General features: G+C 40.7%; 1 protein-coding gene across 13 annotated transcripts in view; it reads left to right on the plus strand.

The window, feature by feature from the left end:
* Positions 1-12,494, plus strand: part of PSD3 (pleckstrin and Sec7 domain containing 3) — a 492,229-nt gene that overhangs the window by 410,878 nt on the left and 68,857 nt on the right. For all 13 annotated transcript variants that reach the window (XM_070781676.1, XM_070781663.1, XM_070781662.1 and 10 more), the window contains one exon: positions 8,069-8,139. In XM_070781676.1, coding sequence (XP_070637777.1) covers positions 8,069-8,139 — 71 coding nt within the window. The remainder of the gene's footprint in view (positions 1-8,068; positions 8,140-12,494) is intronic.

Below are 12,494 nucleotides of genomic sequence, written 5' to 3' on the forward strand. Positions count from 1 at the left end.
TATAGTGTCATTTTAGATTTTATAACCAGAGATGTTAGGCAACTTGTTGAAAATCAGAGAAACAGTAGACATAAGGGTGTGAATGAAGTCTGGGTTTCCAGGCTCTTGGTCCAAAGTACTTACTGCCATTCCAGAAAGATCGATTTAGGGTAAGAGTCTTGACTTCTTAAAGGAATGGAATAACATCCAGAGTCAACCTCAGCCAGTGGTGTCCTGGGGGGAGCCTATTCTTCCAGTTCTCGTGTTTCAGCTTCTGTTCTCTACCAATAACATAAGCCTGTTTCTATTATGAAAAGGAGAAATTTTTCCATGGAAAAACCATAGGTATATGTTGTACTTCTGGTTCCTTTAAGGCTGCCCCAGTTTTTCCTTCTATAAAGTAGAGTCGATGGCATTACAACAGCTCTCAGTCATAAAGAAAGATTATAAAGATTAACTGATATTTTTGAAATGTGTAAATTGCCTTAAATGCTTCAAAGGTAAATTACTTAGAAATATAAGATAGTAACAGTACTGTTTTATTTCTACCACTCTGTTATAAACCTGGGGATAATTAACACTATCACTTGCTGAATAGTGTGTGAGTTTTCTCCCAAAGGTAACTTCTGTCGTGCATAGCTGGGATTCATTGCTTTAAGTAGAAATCTGAGTGTCTGAGTTACTCAATTAAGATTTAATAGTGCTTCTTGTGGTTGGAGAAGGAACTGGCAACCCACTCTAGTCTTCTTGCCTGGAGAATCCCATGGACAGAGGATCCTGTCGGGCTACAGTCCATGGGGTCGCAAAGAGCCAGACACAACTGAGCAACTAACACACACTCAGAAAATAAAGTGTCAGACTTTATTTTCTTGGGCTCCAAAATCACTGCAGATGGTGACTGCAGCCATGAAATTAAAAGACACTTTGTCCTTGGAAGCAAAGGTATGATAAACCTAGACAGCGTGTTAAAAAGCAGAGACATCACTTTGCCGACAAAGGTCCGTCTAGTCAAAGCTATGGTTTTTCCAGTGGTCATGTATGGGCGTGAGTGAAAGTGAAAGTGAAGTCACTCAGTCATGTCCGACTCTTTGCAACCCCATGGAGGTTCTTCCCTCCATGGGATATTCTGAGTACTGTGAGAGTTGGACCATAAAGAAAGCTGAAGTGAAGTAAAAGTCGCTCAGTCGTGTCTGACTCTCTGCAACCCCATGGACTATACGGTCCATGGAATTTTCCAGGCCAGAATACTGGAGTGGGTAGCCTTTCCCTTCTCCAGGGGATCTTCCCAACTCAGGGATCGAACCCAGGTCTCCCTCATTATGGGCAGATTCTTTACCAGCTGAGCCACCAGGGAAGCCCAAGAATACTGGAGCGGATAGTCTATCCCTTCTCCAGGGATCTTCCCAACCTAGGAATCGAACTGGGGACTCCTGATTTGCTGGCCGATTCTTTACTAACTAAGCTATCAGGGAACCCCAGCTGAGCACTGAAGAATTGATGCTTTTGAACTGTGGTTTTGGAGAAGACTCTTGAGAGTCCCTTGGACTGCAAGGAGATCCAACCAGTCCATCCTAAAGGAAATCAGTCCTGAGTAGTCACTGGAAGAACTGATGCTGGAGCTGAAGCTCCAATACTTTGGCCACCTGATGCGAATAACTGATTCATTGGAAAAGACCCTGATGCTGGGAAAGATTGAAGGCAGGAGGAGAAAGGGACGATAGAGGATAAGATGGCTGGATGACATCACTGACTTGATGGACGTGAGTTTGAGCAAGCTCCAGGAGTTGGTGATGGACAGGGAAGCCTTGCGTGCTGCAGTCCATGGGGTCGCAAAGAGTCAGACACGACTGAGCGATTAAAGTAACTGACTGAACAATAAGTAGTACTTCTTATGGTGGTGCCTGAGGATATTTTATGAAGGGAAATTAGGGATTAATATAAAAGGATTACCTTTAACTTCACATAATGGTTTGTAGGGAGGGCTGTCATCCTTTGCACACCCATCATGGAAAGCAAACCCCAACCCCACCCCCACCTGGGTGGACCTCCAGCTGCCTCAGTGACGTAGAGCAGAACTCTGTGTCAGCTTGCTTCCTGCCAATGTAGCATATCTCTTCATGCTGTAAGAGAGATACTCTAAGAATTCTGCCCAGTTTTCACATAGTCACTAGGGAATGAAACTTTAGAAATGTCATGTACCTTTTACAAATCTCATACAGATGTGTCCCAGTTGTACAGTGTAGAAAGGCTTTTACTGAGCACGTCTTTGTTCCCAAGTTCAGCAAGGTACTAGATTTATTTTGGAATGGCCTCATGGGTATGGCATCATATATATGTATGTGTGTGTGTATATATATATATATATATGAACTTTTTTTTTTTTTATTTTTACAATGTAGTCTTGGTTTCTGCCATGTGCTCAGTCAGTCCAGTTGTGTCTGACTCTTTTTGACTGCTTGGACTGTAGCCCACCAGGCTCCTCTGTCCATGGGATTTCCCAGGCAAGAATACTGGCGTGGGTTGCCACGCCCTCCTCCAGGGGATCTTCCCGACCCAGGGGTTGAACTTGAGTCTCAGGGTCTCCTGCGCTGCAGGTGTGTTCTTTGCCGTTGAGCCACCTGGGATCCTCCCGACCCAGGGGTTGAACTTGAGTCTCCCGGCTCTCCTGAACCGCAGGTGTGTTATTTGCCATTGAGCCACCTGGGATCTTCCGGACCCAGGGGTTGAACTTGAGTCTCCCAGGTCTCCTGCATTGCAGGTGTGTTCTTTGCCGTTGAGCCACCTGGGATCTTCCCGACCCAGGGGTTGAACTTGAGTCTCCGGGTCTCCTGCGCTGCAGGTGTGTTCTTTGCCCCTGAGCCGCCTGGGAAGTACAATAATGCAAATCAGCCATGATTATACACACACCCCCTCCCTCCCTATATTTTAAATGTATTTCTCTATTGCCATACGGAAATTAAAAATATTTTACTTGAGACTGTTATGTCCTTAAATTTCCCTTGTGTCCTAGCCTGGCAGGGCCTGCATTGTTATCCTTCAAGCCATAACTTAAGGAATTCTTTCTCATCAATGTGGATATGGCTTACTGACCTCCTCTACTATTTGGGGGAAAAAATGATATTTTTGTCATTTTACTAGGGCAATGGAAGAATGTTTTTCAAGCCAACAGACAGGAAAGAAAGATTAAATGTATTAAAAGAAAAGAACTGTACCTACTATGACTCTATGCTTCTTAAGTCTGTCTGATATTAAACTTGAAGAAAAGAAAAAAGTAGATAGTCAGGGAACCGCAGTGAGGAGTGGTCAAAAACAGGCCAAGATTCTGATGAAAATAGAAACAAAGGAACAGTAAGATCTTGAGCGCAATCTGCTCCCAGTTGAGCTTAGAAGAACTTAGAGAACAGCATGCAGATAAAACCTCTGCATGAAGCTTATGCCTTTTGGTGAATTAATAAAATAAAACAATAAATAAAAATACATAAATAATACCTAATATAAAAATACATGAATAACAAATAACTCTCTAGCATCATTGATCTTGACTGAATGTTTCTTGCTTGGGAGTATTTCACACCTTCCTCTTCATGAAAAAAGGGTGATGGCTGTGCTCTCATTCTCAATTGTGCATTTAACTGGTTTTTAAAGATCAGTGGTAATAACTGAAGCCAAAATATTGTTCACTGTACTTTGTGTTTCCAAGAAGACTTCTTCAAATATAAAATAAAGATGAGATCAGGACCTTAAGAAGAACTGGTTTATAATGTTGAAGATTTAATGATAGTTCCACTACCACTTAGGTTTGGAACAACTGCCAGTTGCTCTTTCGCAGAAATGTGTGCGTGTGTGTGTGTGTGTGTGTGTGAGAGAGAGAGAGAGAGAGAGAGAAAGAGAGAGAGAGAGATGTAGAATAGTCAGAGGCCTGTCGACTTTTTTTGTTTCTTATTTTAATTTGAGTATCACCCCTGTGTCTCAGAGTTAATCCAGTCGCTGTTGCTGAGTCTGGTTTGACCGGTCTTTCCCTGCATACAAACCAGAGTGCAAGTGACCAGGGCACTGGGGCACCTGGTGCTACAGGTTAGTGAAATCTCAGAGCCCATGTCTGCGAAATGAAGGATATAGAAGCGGCTCCTCACAGAGCCGTGGGCTTCAGTTTTGGACCGTTTTCACACACATCCAGTTTTGGAGCAGTGCTTAAAACAGTCGTGTTCTCAACAATGTCAGCCACTGCTCTCGCTGCTGCTGCAGTTGTTACTGCTCTGCAGAGTGCTGGGTGAGTAGCGTCCAGAGGGCAGACGCAGGGCCCTGCCTCCAGTCCGAGCTTCATCGTGGGGAGCCCAGATGCCCCTGAAGGCGTCAGTGAGACCAGAGAACACACCTGACTTGCCCCCCCACCCCCACCCCCGTCCTGTCTTCTCCTTCCCTGCCCAGTGTGTTTATTTTACTGGAGGAGCAGGCCCGACCTTGGAAAGGATGGCCACCTGAAGTTTCCCCTGAATGTATCCGTAGAACATACTTCCTTGTGTAAACTGCACTAATTGGTTGCTTTGAAACCCAAACCCAGGTAGCCCCCTCAGTAGCTTCCTCCTCACACAACTGCTAATGTAGTTAATAATGGAAACCACAATGTAAAATAGAGGCAGGGAAACCTAACGGAAAGGATTGTTTGGATCGAATAGGGCATCTGTAGTGCTTGCCCGGTGCTCAGAGCACGTGGTGTGGCTGCTGAGTTATCACTGCTGCCACCTCTCCCCATCCAGTTCTTCGTCTTGACTGTGCGCCTCTATCCACACTGTGGGCTTTTCCTCTCGTGTGGGTGGTTATAGTAGCCTCCTCACTATAGAGCACTGATGTTCCCTGCTCTAGTGTCGCTCATGCAGTCTGCACCTCTTAGCTCCTTCAGTTCAGTTCAGTTCAGTCGCTCAGCTGTGTCCGACTCTTTGTGACCCCATGAATCACAGCACGCCAGGCCTCCCTGTCCATCACCAACTCCTGGAATTCACCCAAACTCATGTCCATCGAGTCGGTGATGCCATCCAGCCATCTCATCCTCTGTCATCACCTTCTCCTCCTGCCTCCAATCCCGCCCAGCATCAGAGTCTTTTCCAATGAGTCAACTGTTCGCATGAGATGGCCAAGGTATTGGAGTTTCAGCTTCGGCATCAGTCCTTCCAAAGAATACCCAGGAGTGATCTCCTTTAGAATGGACTGGTTGGATCTCCTTGCAGTCCAAGGGACTCTCAAGAGTCTTCTCCAACACCACAGTTCAAAAGCATCAATTCTTTGGTGCTCAGCTTTCTTCACATTCCAACTCTCACATCCATACATGACCACTGGAAAAACCATAGCCTTGACTAGATGGACCTTTGTTGGCAGAGTAATGTCTCTGCTTTTTAATATGCTGTCTAGGTTGGTCATAACTTTCCTTCCAAGGAGTAAGCGTCTTTTAATTTCATGGCTGCAATAACCATCTGCAGTGATTTTGGAGCCCAGAAAAATAAAGTCTGACACTGTTTCCACTGTTTCCCCTATTTCCCATGAAGTGATGGGACCAGATGCCATGATCTTCGTTTTCTGAATGTTGAGCTTTAAGCCAACTTTTTCACTCTTTCACTTTCATTAAGAGGCTTTTTAGTTCCTCTTCACTTTCTGCCATAAAGGTGGTGTCATCTACATATCTGAGCTTATTGATATTTCTCCCGGCAATCTTGATTCCAGCTTCTGCTTCTCCCAGCCCAGCGTTTCTCATGATGTACTCTGCATATAAGTTAAATAAGCAGGGCGACAATATACAGCCTTGACGTACTCCTTTTCCTATTTGGAACCAGTCTGTTATTCCATGTCCAGTTCTAACTGTTGCTTCCTGACCTGCATATAGGTTTCTCAAGAGGCAGATCAGGTGGTCTGGTATTCCCATCTCTTTCAGAATTTGTTTTTCTCTTTGGAGCCTCCTCCTGAAACTTAGATGAGAGGAGTTGGTTTCCATTTGAGGGGACGGGCAGAAGTCTGATACTAGGGCAACAACCTTAGTAACAGATGAATAGATTTCTACCTGAAAAGCAGAAAAATTGATTTGTAAATCTTTGAACAGAAGGAATCTCAAATGCCACTAAATTAGTTTTAGGGCTTTGGGAACAGCCTTTCAGATCCAGGCCCTGCATTCTTCCTATAGAAAACAGAAGGGTTTCTCTGAGTTCTTTTCCAGCATTAAGCCAGTGTTTTATCTTAAGTTATATGAATTATCCACGTTTTAAAATGAAGCGGCTGAGGTCCTGAGAGGCTGGGGGACTGGTCAGGAGTGCCCAAGTGAGGGCTGGTGGGTGAGAGGAGAGGTCTGAGACAAGGGCCGTGGACCAGCTGGTCGGCCTTCCAGCCGGAAGGCCCAGCACACCTCTCTCCTGCACCGCAGCAGCTCCTGCAGCCAGTGGCCGCTTCCGGGCACATTGCTCTCACACGGCCCAAGTCAGAACTTGACGTCTGTTAACAGTGCACTCAGCTGTCACTTCATGTATATGTAGAGTGATCTGTGGCTTTCTTTATAGTAGCCACTCTTTTTCCTTTATAAAGAAGATTATGGTATACATTTTTTGATCATTTATTTTTGAGTGCACATTTTTAAACCTTACATGGTAGAAACATATGGGGTGATTTTTTTTTTTTTTTTTTAATTTCCCCTGGAAACCTGCAGAGCGGATGTTTTGAGTCCTTTTTTTTTTTTTTTTTTTTTGCCAGGTGGATATCTCAGTATGGTATTGGCAGGAGCACCTGTATTCTGTACGTGGCTGTTCACCTGGTTTCCAAGCTTAAGGTTTCTTCAGTCAAAGGACATTTAAAAGATGTGGTTGAAAATAATGCGCTTTTTGATTTATCAGGCATCCAGGTTAAAGGCAGTCAAATATTTGATAACAGAATAAGAATAAATATCCTTCCTACATGTTGAGTAGACACGTTTAGAGAAATGTAATAACCTTAGAGAAAAGGTAATAACCTTTTCTGGTTACAGATTTTAATTTTATTAAGATTAAGAATAAATAGTTAACTGTTTTGCTAATCTGTGCTTTTACTTTAGGATAATCTGTAAAGTTTTATGTAAGTCAATACAGAAATTCTACTTTATACTCCAGGAAAATACAAAGATGGGGATTGTAAGGAGTTCTGGAAGAAAATTCACTTGGAGAATTTTTATAAAGGTGCCTTGTGTCTGCCTTGCATTATACTAGGTTTCTGTGAATTCTGAAGATGAAGGATGCTTGTTCTCAGGTTATTCACAGCCTACTCAGAGACATTTAGACCAAAAAACCCATGCTACAGTGTGGCAGCACCTGCTGGAGAGGTCTTACAGGTTACCACAGGAGTAATAATTAAAGTTACAATTGGGTGGTGGATGTGTGGGAGAAAGGCCAAGAGGAGTCCTGTTGTATTCTGAGACTTTTTTGTCTCTCAGAAACTCTGATGAAGCCATGAAGGTGCTGGTTCATGAGCCCTTAGATTAACATGTACTTCCAACGTGCCACTTGCTTTTCCAGTCATTAAGTTATCTCTACTGGAGCACGAACCGCAGAGCCTTACCACCTGGGTTCAGATTCCTACTTCTCTTCCAAGTTATGTGATCATGAGCAGGTTCCTTCTCTGTGCTTCAATTTCATAGAAAGACAAGAATAATAGTACCTACCTCACAGGGCTATTGTGAGGATTAAATGAGATAATGCTGCCTGTTACACAGTGAGGCTCAAGAAAATTTTAGTTATTATTAGTTTCGTGCATGGACGCTAAGTCGCTTCAGTCATGTCTGGCTCTTTGGGACCCTATGGACTGCAGCCCGACAGGCTCCTCTGTCCATGGAATTTTCCAGGCAAGAATACTGAAGTGGGTTGCCATCTCCTTCTTCAGGGGATCTTCCCAACCCAGAGATCAAACCCGAGTCTCCTGCAGCTCCTGCACTGCAGGCGAATTCTTCACCACTGAGCCATGTTAGTCTCGGTAGCAAATAAGCCAGGAGCATTGGAGAACAGTTACTATTGACCTTTCAGGTTCTCTTTCTAAAATGCAAATTCTGTCAAATTAAATTTTCCCATTTGTTTTCCTTTTCTAGCTCCAAGAGGCAAGCGCGGATGGAAGACCTTTTATGCTGTGCTAAAGGGAACAGTTCTTTACCTGCAAAAGGTAAAAGTAGATACACAAGAAAGGAAGCCCACAAAACTTTATGGAGTGATAATTAGACAAGTTACGCAGAAAATACTCACTTTGTACAAAGAGGCCACATCAAACAGAAAGACTATTTAATTGATGTCTAAACTGATTTTTAGATTTTTGTTTGTTTCTAGTGAAAAAAGTTGTTTTGGAAATTATTTATTTATATATGTGTATATATTACATTTTATAAATATAGAAGATTATATACATGTCTATATGAGTGTGTGTGGTCAGAGGGAATGGATGAGCTGTGTTCTAATTACATTCAATTAGAAATTATGAATATAAGTTGATACGTTAGACTTCATATTGTCTGTTCGGGTACAGGTTGTGGTAACACTTGTTTCAGTGGATATTTATAATGTGAAGTTACATCCCTATTTAGTTATTTATCTTTGTTTGGATCCTACCTAAATCTAGAAACACATTTTCATTCAAGCCCTGATATTTAACAATGCAAGTGTATTCCAGTTACCTGGGTAAGTGTTTGACCAGACCATTTCCTGGCAGGATCCTTTCTTCTAGGCCCCAGATCTGGAAGCTAGTTTGGTATCCAGTTGGCATGTTCTGGCCTCTTCAGGGTAGTGCCTGGAGCCCCTCCTCCCTAGTTCTGTGTGTGGAGGTGGGGAAGTCGAGTCTTGACCCGGAGAAGGTGCATCCCCTCCGAGGGCCCAGCCGGATTCTAGCTCCGCAGTGAAGGGAGGCTCGGAAGTGTGACACTGCCCTCGGTGGTGACTGTTAGGAAATATTTTTTCTTTTTAATGTGATTTAAAAAAACATAACATGAGATCTCCCTCAATAAAATTTTAAGTTAATAGTGCAGTGTTCTTAACTGTACAAGCACCGTGTTGTGCAGTGGGTCTCTAGACGTTTCCCATCTTGCCTGACAAACACCACCAACGAACGGCCCTGGCAGCCACCGTTCTACTCTCCGTTCTGTGAGTTTGACTCCCTCAGGTGCTTTACGTAAGTAGCACCAAGCTGTGTTCACCCATGACTGGCTGATTTCCCCTAACATAACGTCCTAAATGTTCAGCCGGCACGTGACGGGATTTTCCTCTATTTTGTGACTGAGCAGCGTCCCGTTGTTTACTTCCTCTTCTTTTTCTGTGCATTCGTCCATCGACGTTTATGTTGTGTCCACCTCTTGGTTACTGTGAACAGTGCTTCAGAGAACATGGTGTACAGATGACTCTGAGATCCTGGTTTCAGTTCCCAGAAGTGGAATTTCTGGGTCGGATGGTCCTCCTACTTTAAATTTTTCTAGGAACCTCTGTGCTGTTCTCCATAGCAGTTGAACCATTTTAAATTTACACCAGCGATGCCCAGGAGTTACAGTTTCTCCACATGCATTTCAACATGTGTTATTTTTAAAACATTTTGTTTAACAATGGCTATCCTGACGAGTGTGAAAGGATACTTGGTTGTGATTTACACTGTGATTTACCCTAATCCTAATGATTAGGGGGGTTGAGCATTTTTTTCATATCCCTGTTGACCATATATGTGTTCTCTGTTCAGATCCTTTGACCATTTTTTAATCAGGTCGTTTGGTTTTTTGTTATTGAGTTGTAGGAATTCCTTACATATTTTGAACATTAATTCCTTATCATATATATGGTTTTCAGGCATTTTCTCCCATTCCAAAGGTGGCCTTTTCACTCTGTCTTTTGTTTCCCTAATTAGGGTTAGGGCTGGGCTTAGGGTTAGGGTTTAGGGTTAGGGTTAGTTGTGTAGAAGGCTTTACTTTTATGTGTCCCTTTTCCCTATTTTTGCTTTTGTTGCCTGATGTTTTGGTGTCATATACCAGAAATCGTTGCCAGTATCAATGCCAAGAAACTTTTCCTCTGTGTTGTCTTCCAGGAGTTTCATAAGGTATGAAGCATTTAAGTTCATGATGAGTTCCCTGTTGTGTGTGGTGTATGTTAAGGATGAACTTGCATTCTTTTCACATGGATACCCAGTTTTCCTGATACTGTTTGTTGAATAGACTCTTTTCTCCTTGGTGTGCTTTTGGGACCCTTTGGAAGATCAGTTGATGCCATTGTTTCCGGGCTCTCTATTCTATTACGGTGGTCCACATGCGTGTCTTTATACCATTCCAGTGGTCCACATGCGTGTCTTTATACCACTACTGTAATTTTTATTATTATAGCTTTGTAATATATTTTGAAGTCAGGGAGTATGAGGATTCTAAATTTGTTGTTCTTTCTCAAGACTGAGTATTTAGGATCCTTTATAGCTCCATATCAATGTTAATGTAAAATTTTCAGTTTCTTCAAAAACTACCATTGGCATTTTGATAAAGATTGCATTGAATCTGTAGATGACTTTGGATAGTATAGGCATTTTGACAATATTCAGTCTTCCAGTCCATGAACATGGGATGTCTTTCCATTTATTTTTGTCTTTATATTCTCTCAAAAATGTTTGTATCTTTTATTGTATAAGGTTTTCACTTCCTTCATTATGTTTATTCCTAAAGTATTGTATTGTTTTTGATGCTGTTATAAATGGAATTGTTTTCTTAACTTCCTTTTCACATTGTTCATTATTAGTTTACAGAAGTACAATTTATTTTTGTATCCTACAACTTCATTGAATTCATTTCTTATTTCTAACAGTTCTTTTGTAGAATCTTTAGAGTTTTCTGTATTTAAAGTCATGGAATCTGTAAACAAAGATAATTTTACTTTTTCCTTTCCAATCTGGATGCCTTTAAGTTTTTTTTCTTCTCTGATGGTGATGGCTGTATTAAATAGAAGTGCCAAGAGTGGGCATTTTTGTCTTTTTCTTTTATTAGAGGAAAAGCCTTCAGTTTTTCGCCATCTCAAATATGATGTTAGCTGTGGAGTTTTTACATATGGTCTTTATCATAGTGAAGTAATTTATTTTTATTCCTAGTTTGTTGAATGTCTTTTTATCATGTGAAAGGTTGTTGAATTTTCATTAAATGCTTTTTCTGTATTTGTGGAGATGGTCATGAGATTTGAACGTTTATTATGTCAGTGTGATTTATCACACTAATTGATTTTCATAAGTTGGAGCATCCTTGCATTCCAGGGGTAAATCCCACTTGGTCATGATGTATGCATCTCTCATAATATGATGTTGGATTGGGTTTGCTGATATTTTGTTGATAATTTTTAAATTTATATTCATTAGGGATATTGACTTCTAGTTTTCTTTTCTTGTAGTATCTTTTTCTGGTTTTTATATGCTGGCCTCATGAAATGATTTTAGAAGTTTCTCTCTGCTTAAATACTTTTTGAAGAATTTGAAGAAGATTGGTTTTAATTTAAATTGGTTCCATTTTAAAAGTTGGATAGAATTTATTGTGAATCTGAATGGTCCTAGAGTTTTCTTTGTTGGCAGGCTTTTGATTACTGATTAAATCTACATGCTGTTATGGTTCCATTCTGATTTTTATTTATTCATGATTCAGTTTTGGCAAATCATGTGTTTTAGGGATTTATCCATTTCTTCTAGATTGTCCAGTTAGTTGGTATGTAATTGTTCATAGTTGTTTCTTGAGTTTTTCTCTGATGCTACTTGTAATGTCTCATTTTTCATTTCTTATTTTATTCGCGTCTTCTCTCTTTTTTAATAGTCTAGCTAAAGGATTGTCATTTTTAATGTTATTTCAATTAAAAAAAAACTCTTAATTTCATTGATTTTTTTTTCCCTTCTGTTTTCTAGTATCTATTTCACTTATTTCTGTAGTAATCTCTTTTTTGAGGGAAATGAATTTTATTTAGCTGCTGGTATTTTGAAGATTTACTCTTCTTTTGCAAAAATGTCTTTAGACAACTTTGTTAAGATGGACACACTTGAAGTATGATACTAAAATTAGTGTTTTCACATCTAAGACATTATTTGTAAATCAATAAAAATTACCACTATTTAATGTTTTTATTTTAGCACAAAAGATAGGTTTGTGTTTTTAAGACAAGTTATCTCAAATGCATGTTTTGAAAATATAGTTCTACTTTATGCCAAACTTGAAATATTTAGCAAAAATTAGCCTAGTGACTAGTATCCCAGCTTATTATGTCTTCAGGATTTCATTCTGTGGTGCAAGATGTTTATTATTGTTTTGATGTTATGTTGAGATGAATCCTTTATGTGTATAAAGTCCCCTTGGTAACAAGGGCTGCAGTGAAGCTATGTAAACTCCCTAATGATTGTATCTGTGTCATCGTATTTGGCACCAATGTTTTATAGAAAGGGCTCTGAGCAACTTTGACAAATATTAGTTGCTATCCTGATTTTTTTTGCAGTTCTCCCACTTAAACTATTTTTCTTTTGTTTGTTTGTTTTATTTA

The sequence above is a fragment of the Bos indicus genome, chromosome 27, assembly GCF_029378745.1.
Source record: "Bos indicus isolate NIAB-ARS_2022 breed Sahiwal x Tharparkar chromosome 27, NIAB-ARS_B.indTharparkar_mat_pri_1.0, whole genome shotgun sequence".
In the NCBI taxonomy this organism is placed as follows: domain Eukaryota; kingdom Metazoa; phylum Chordata; class Mammalia; order Artiodactyla; family Bovidae; genus Bos; species Bos indicus.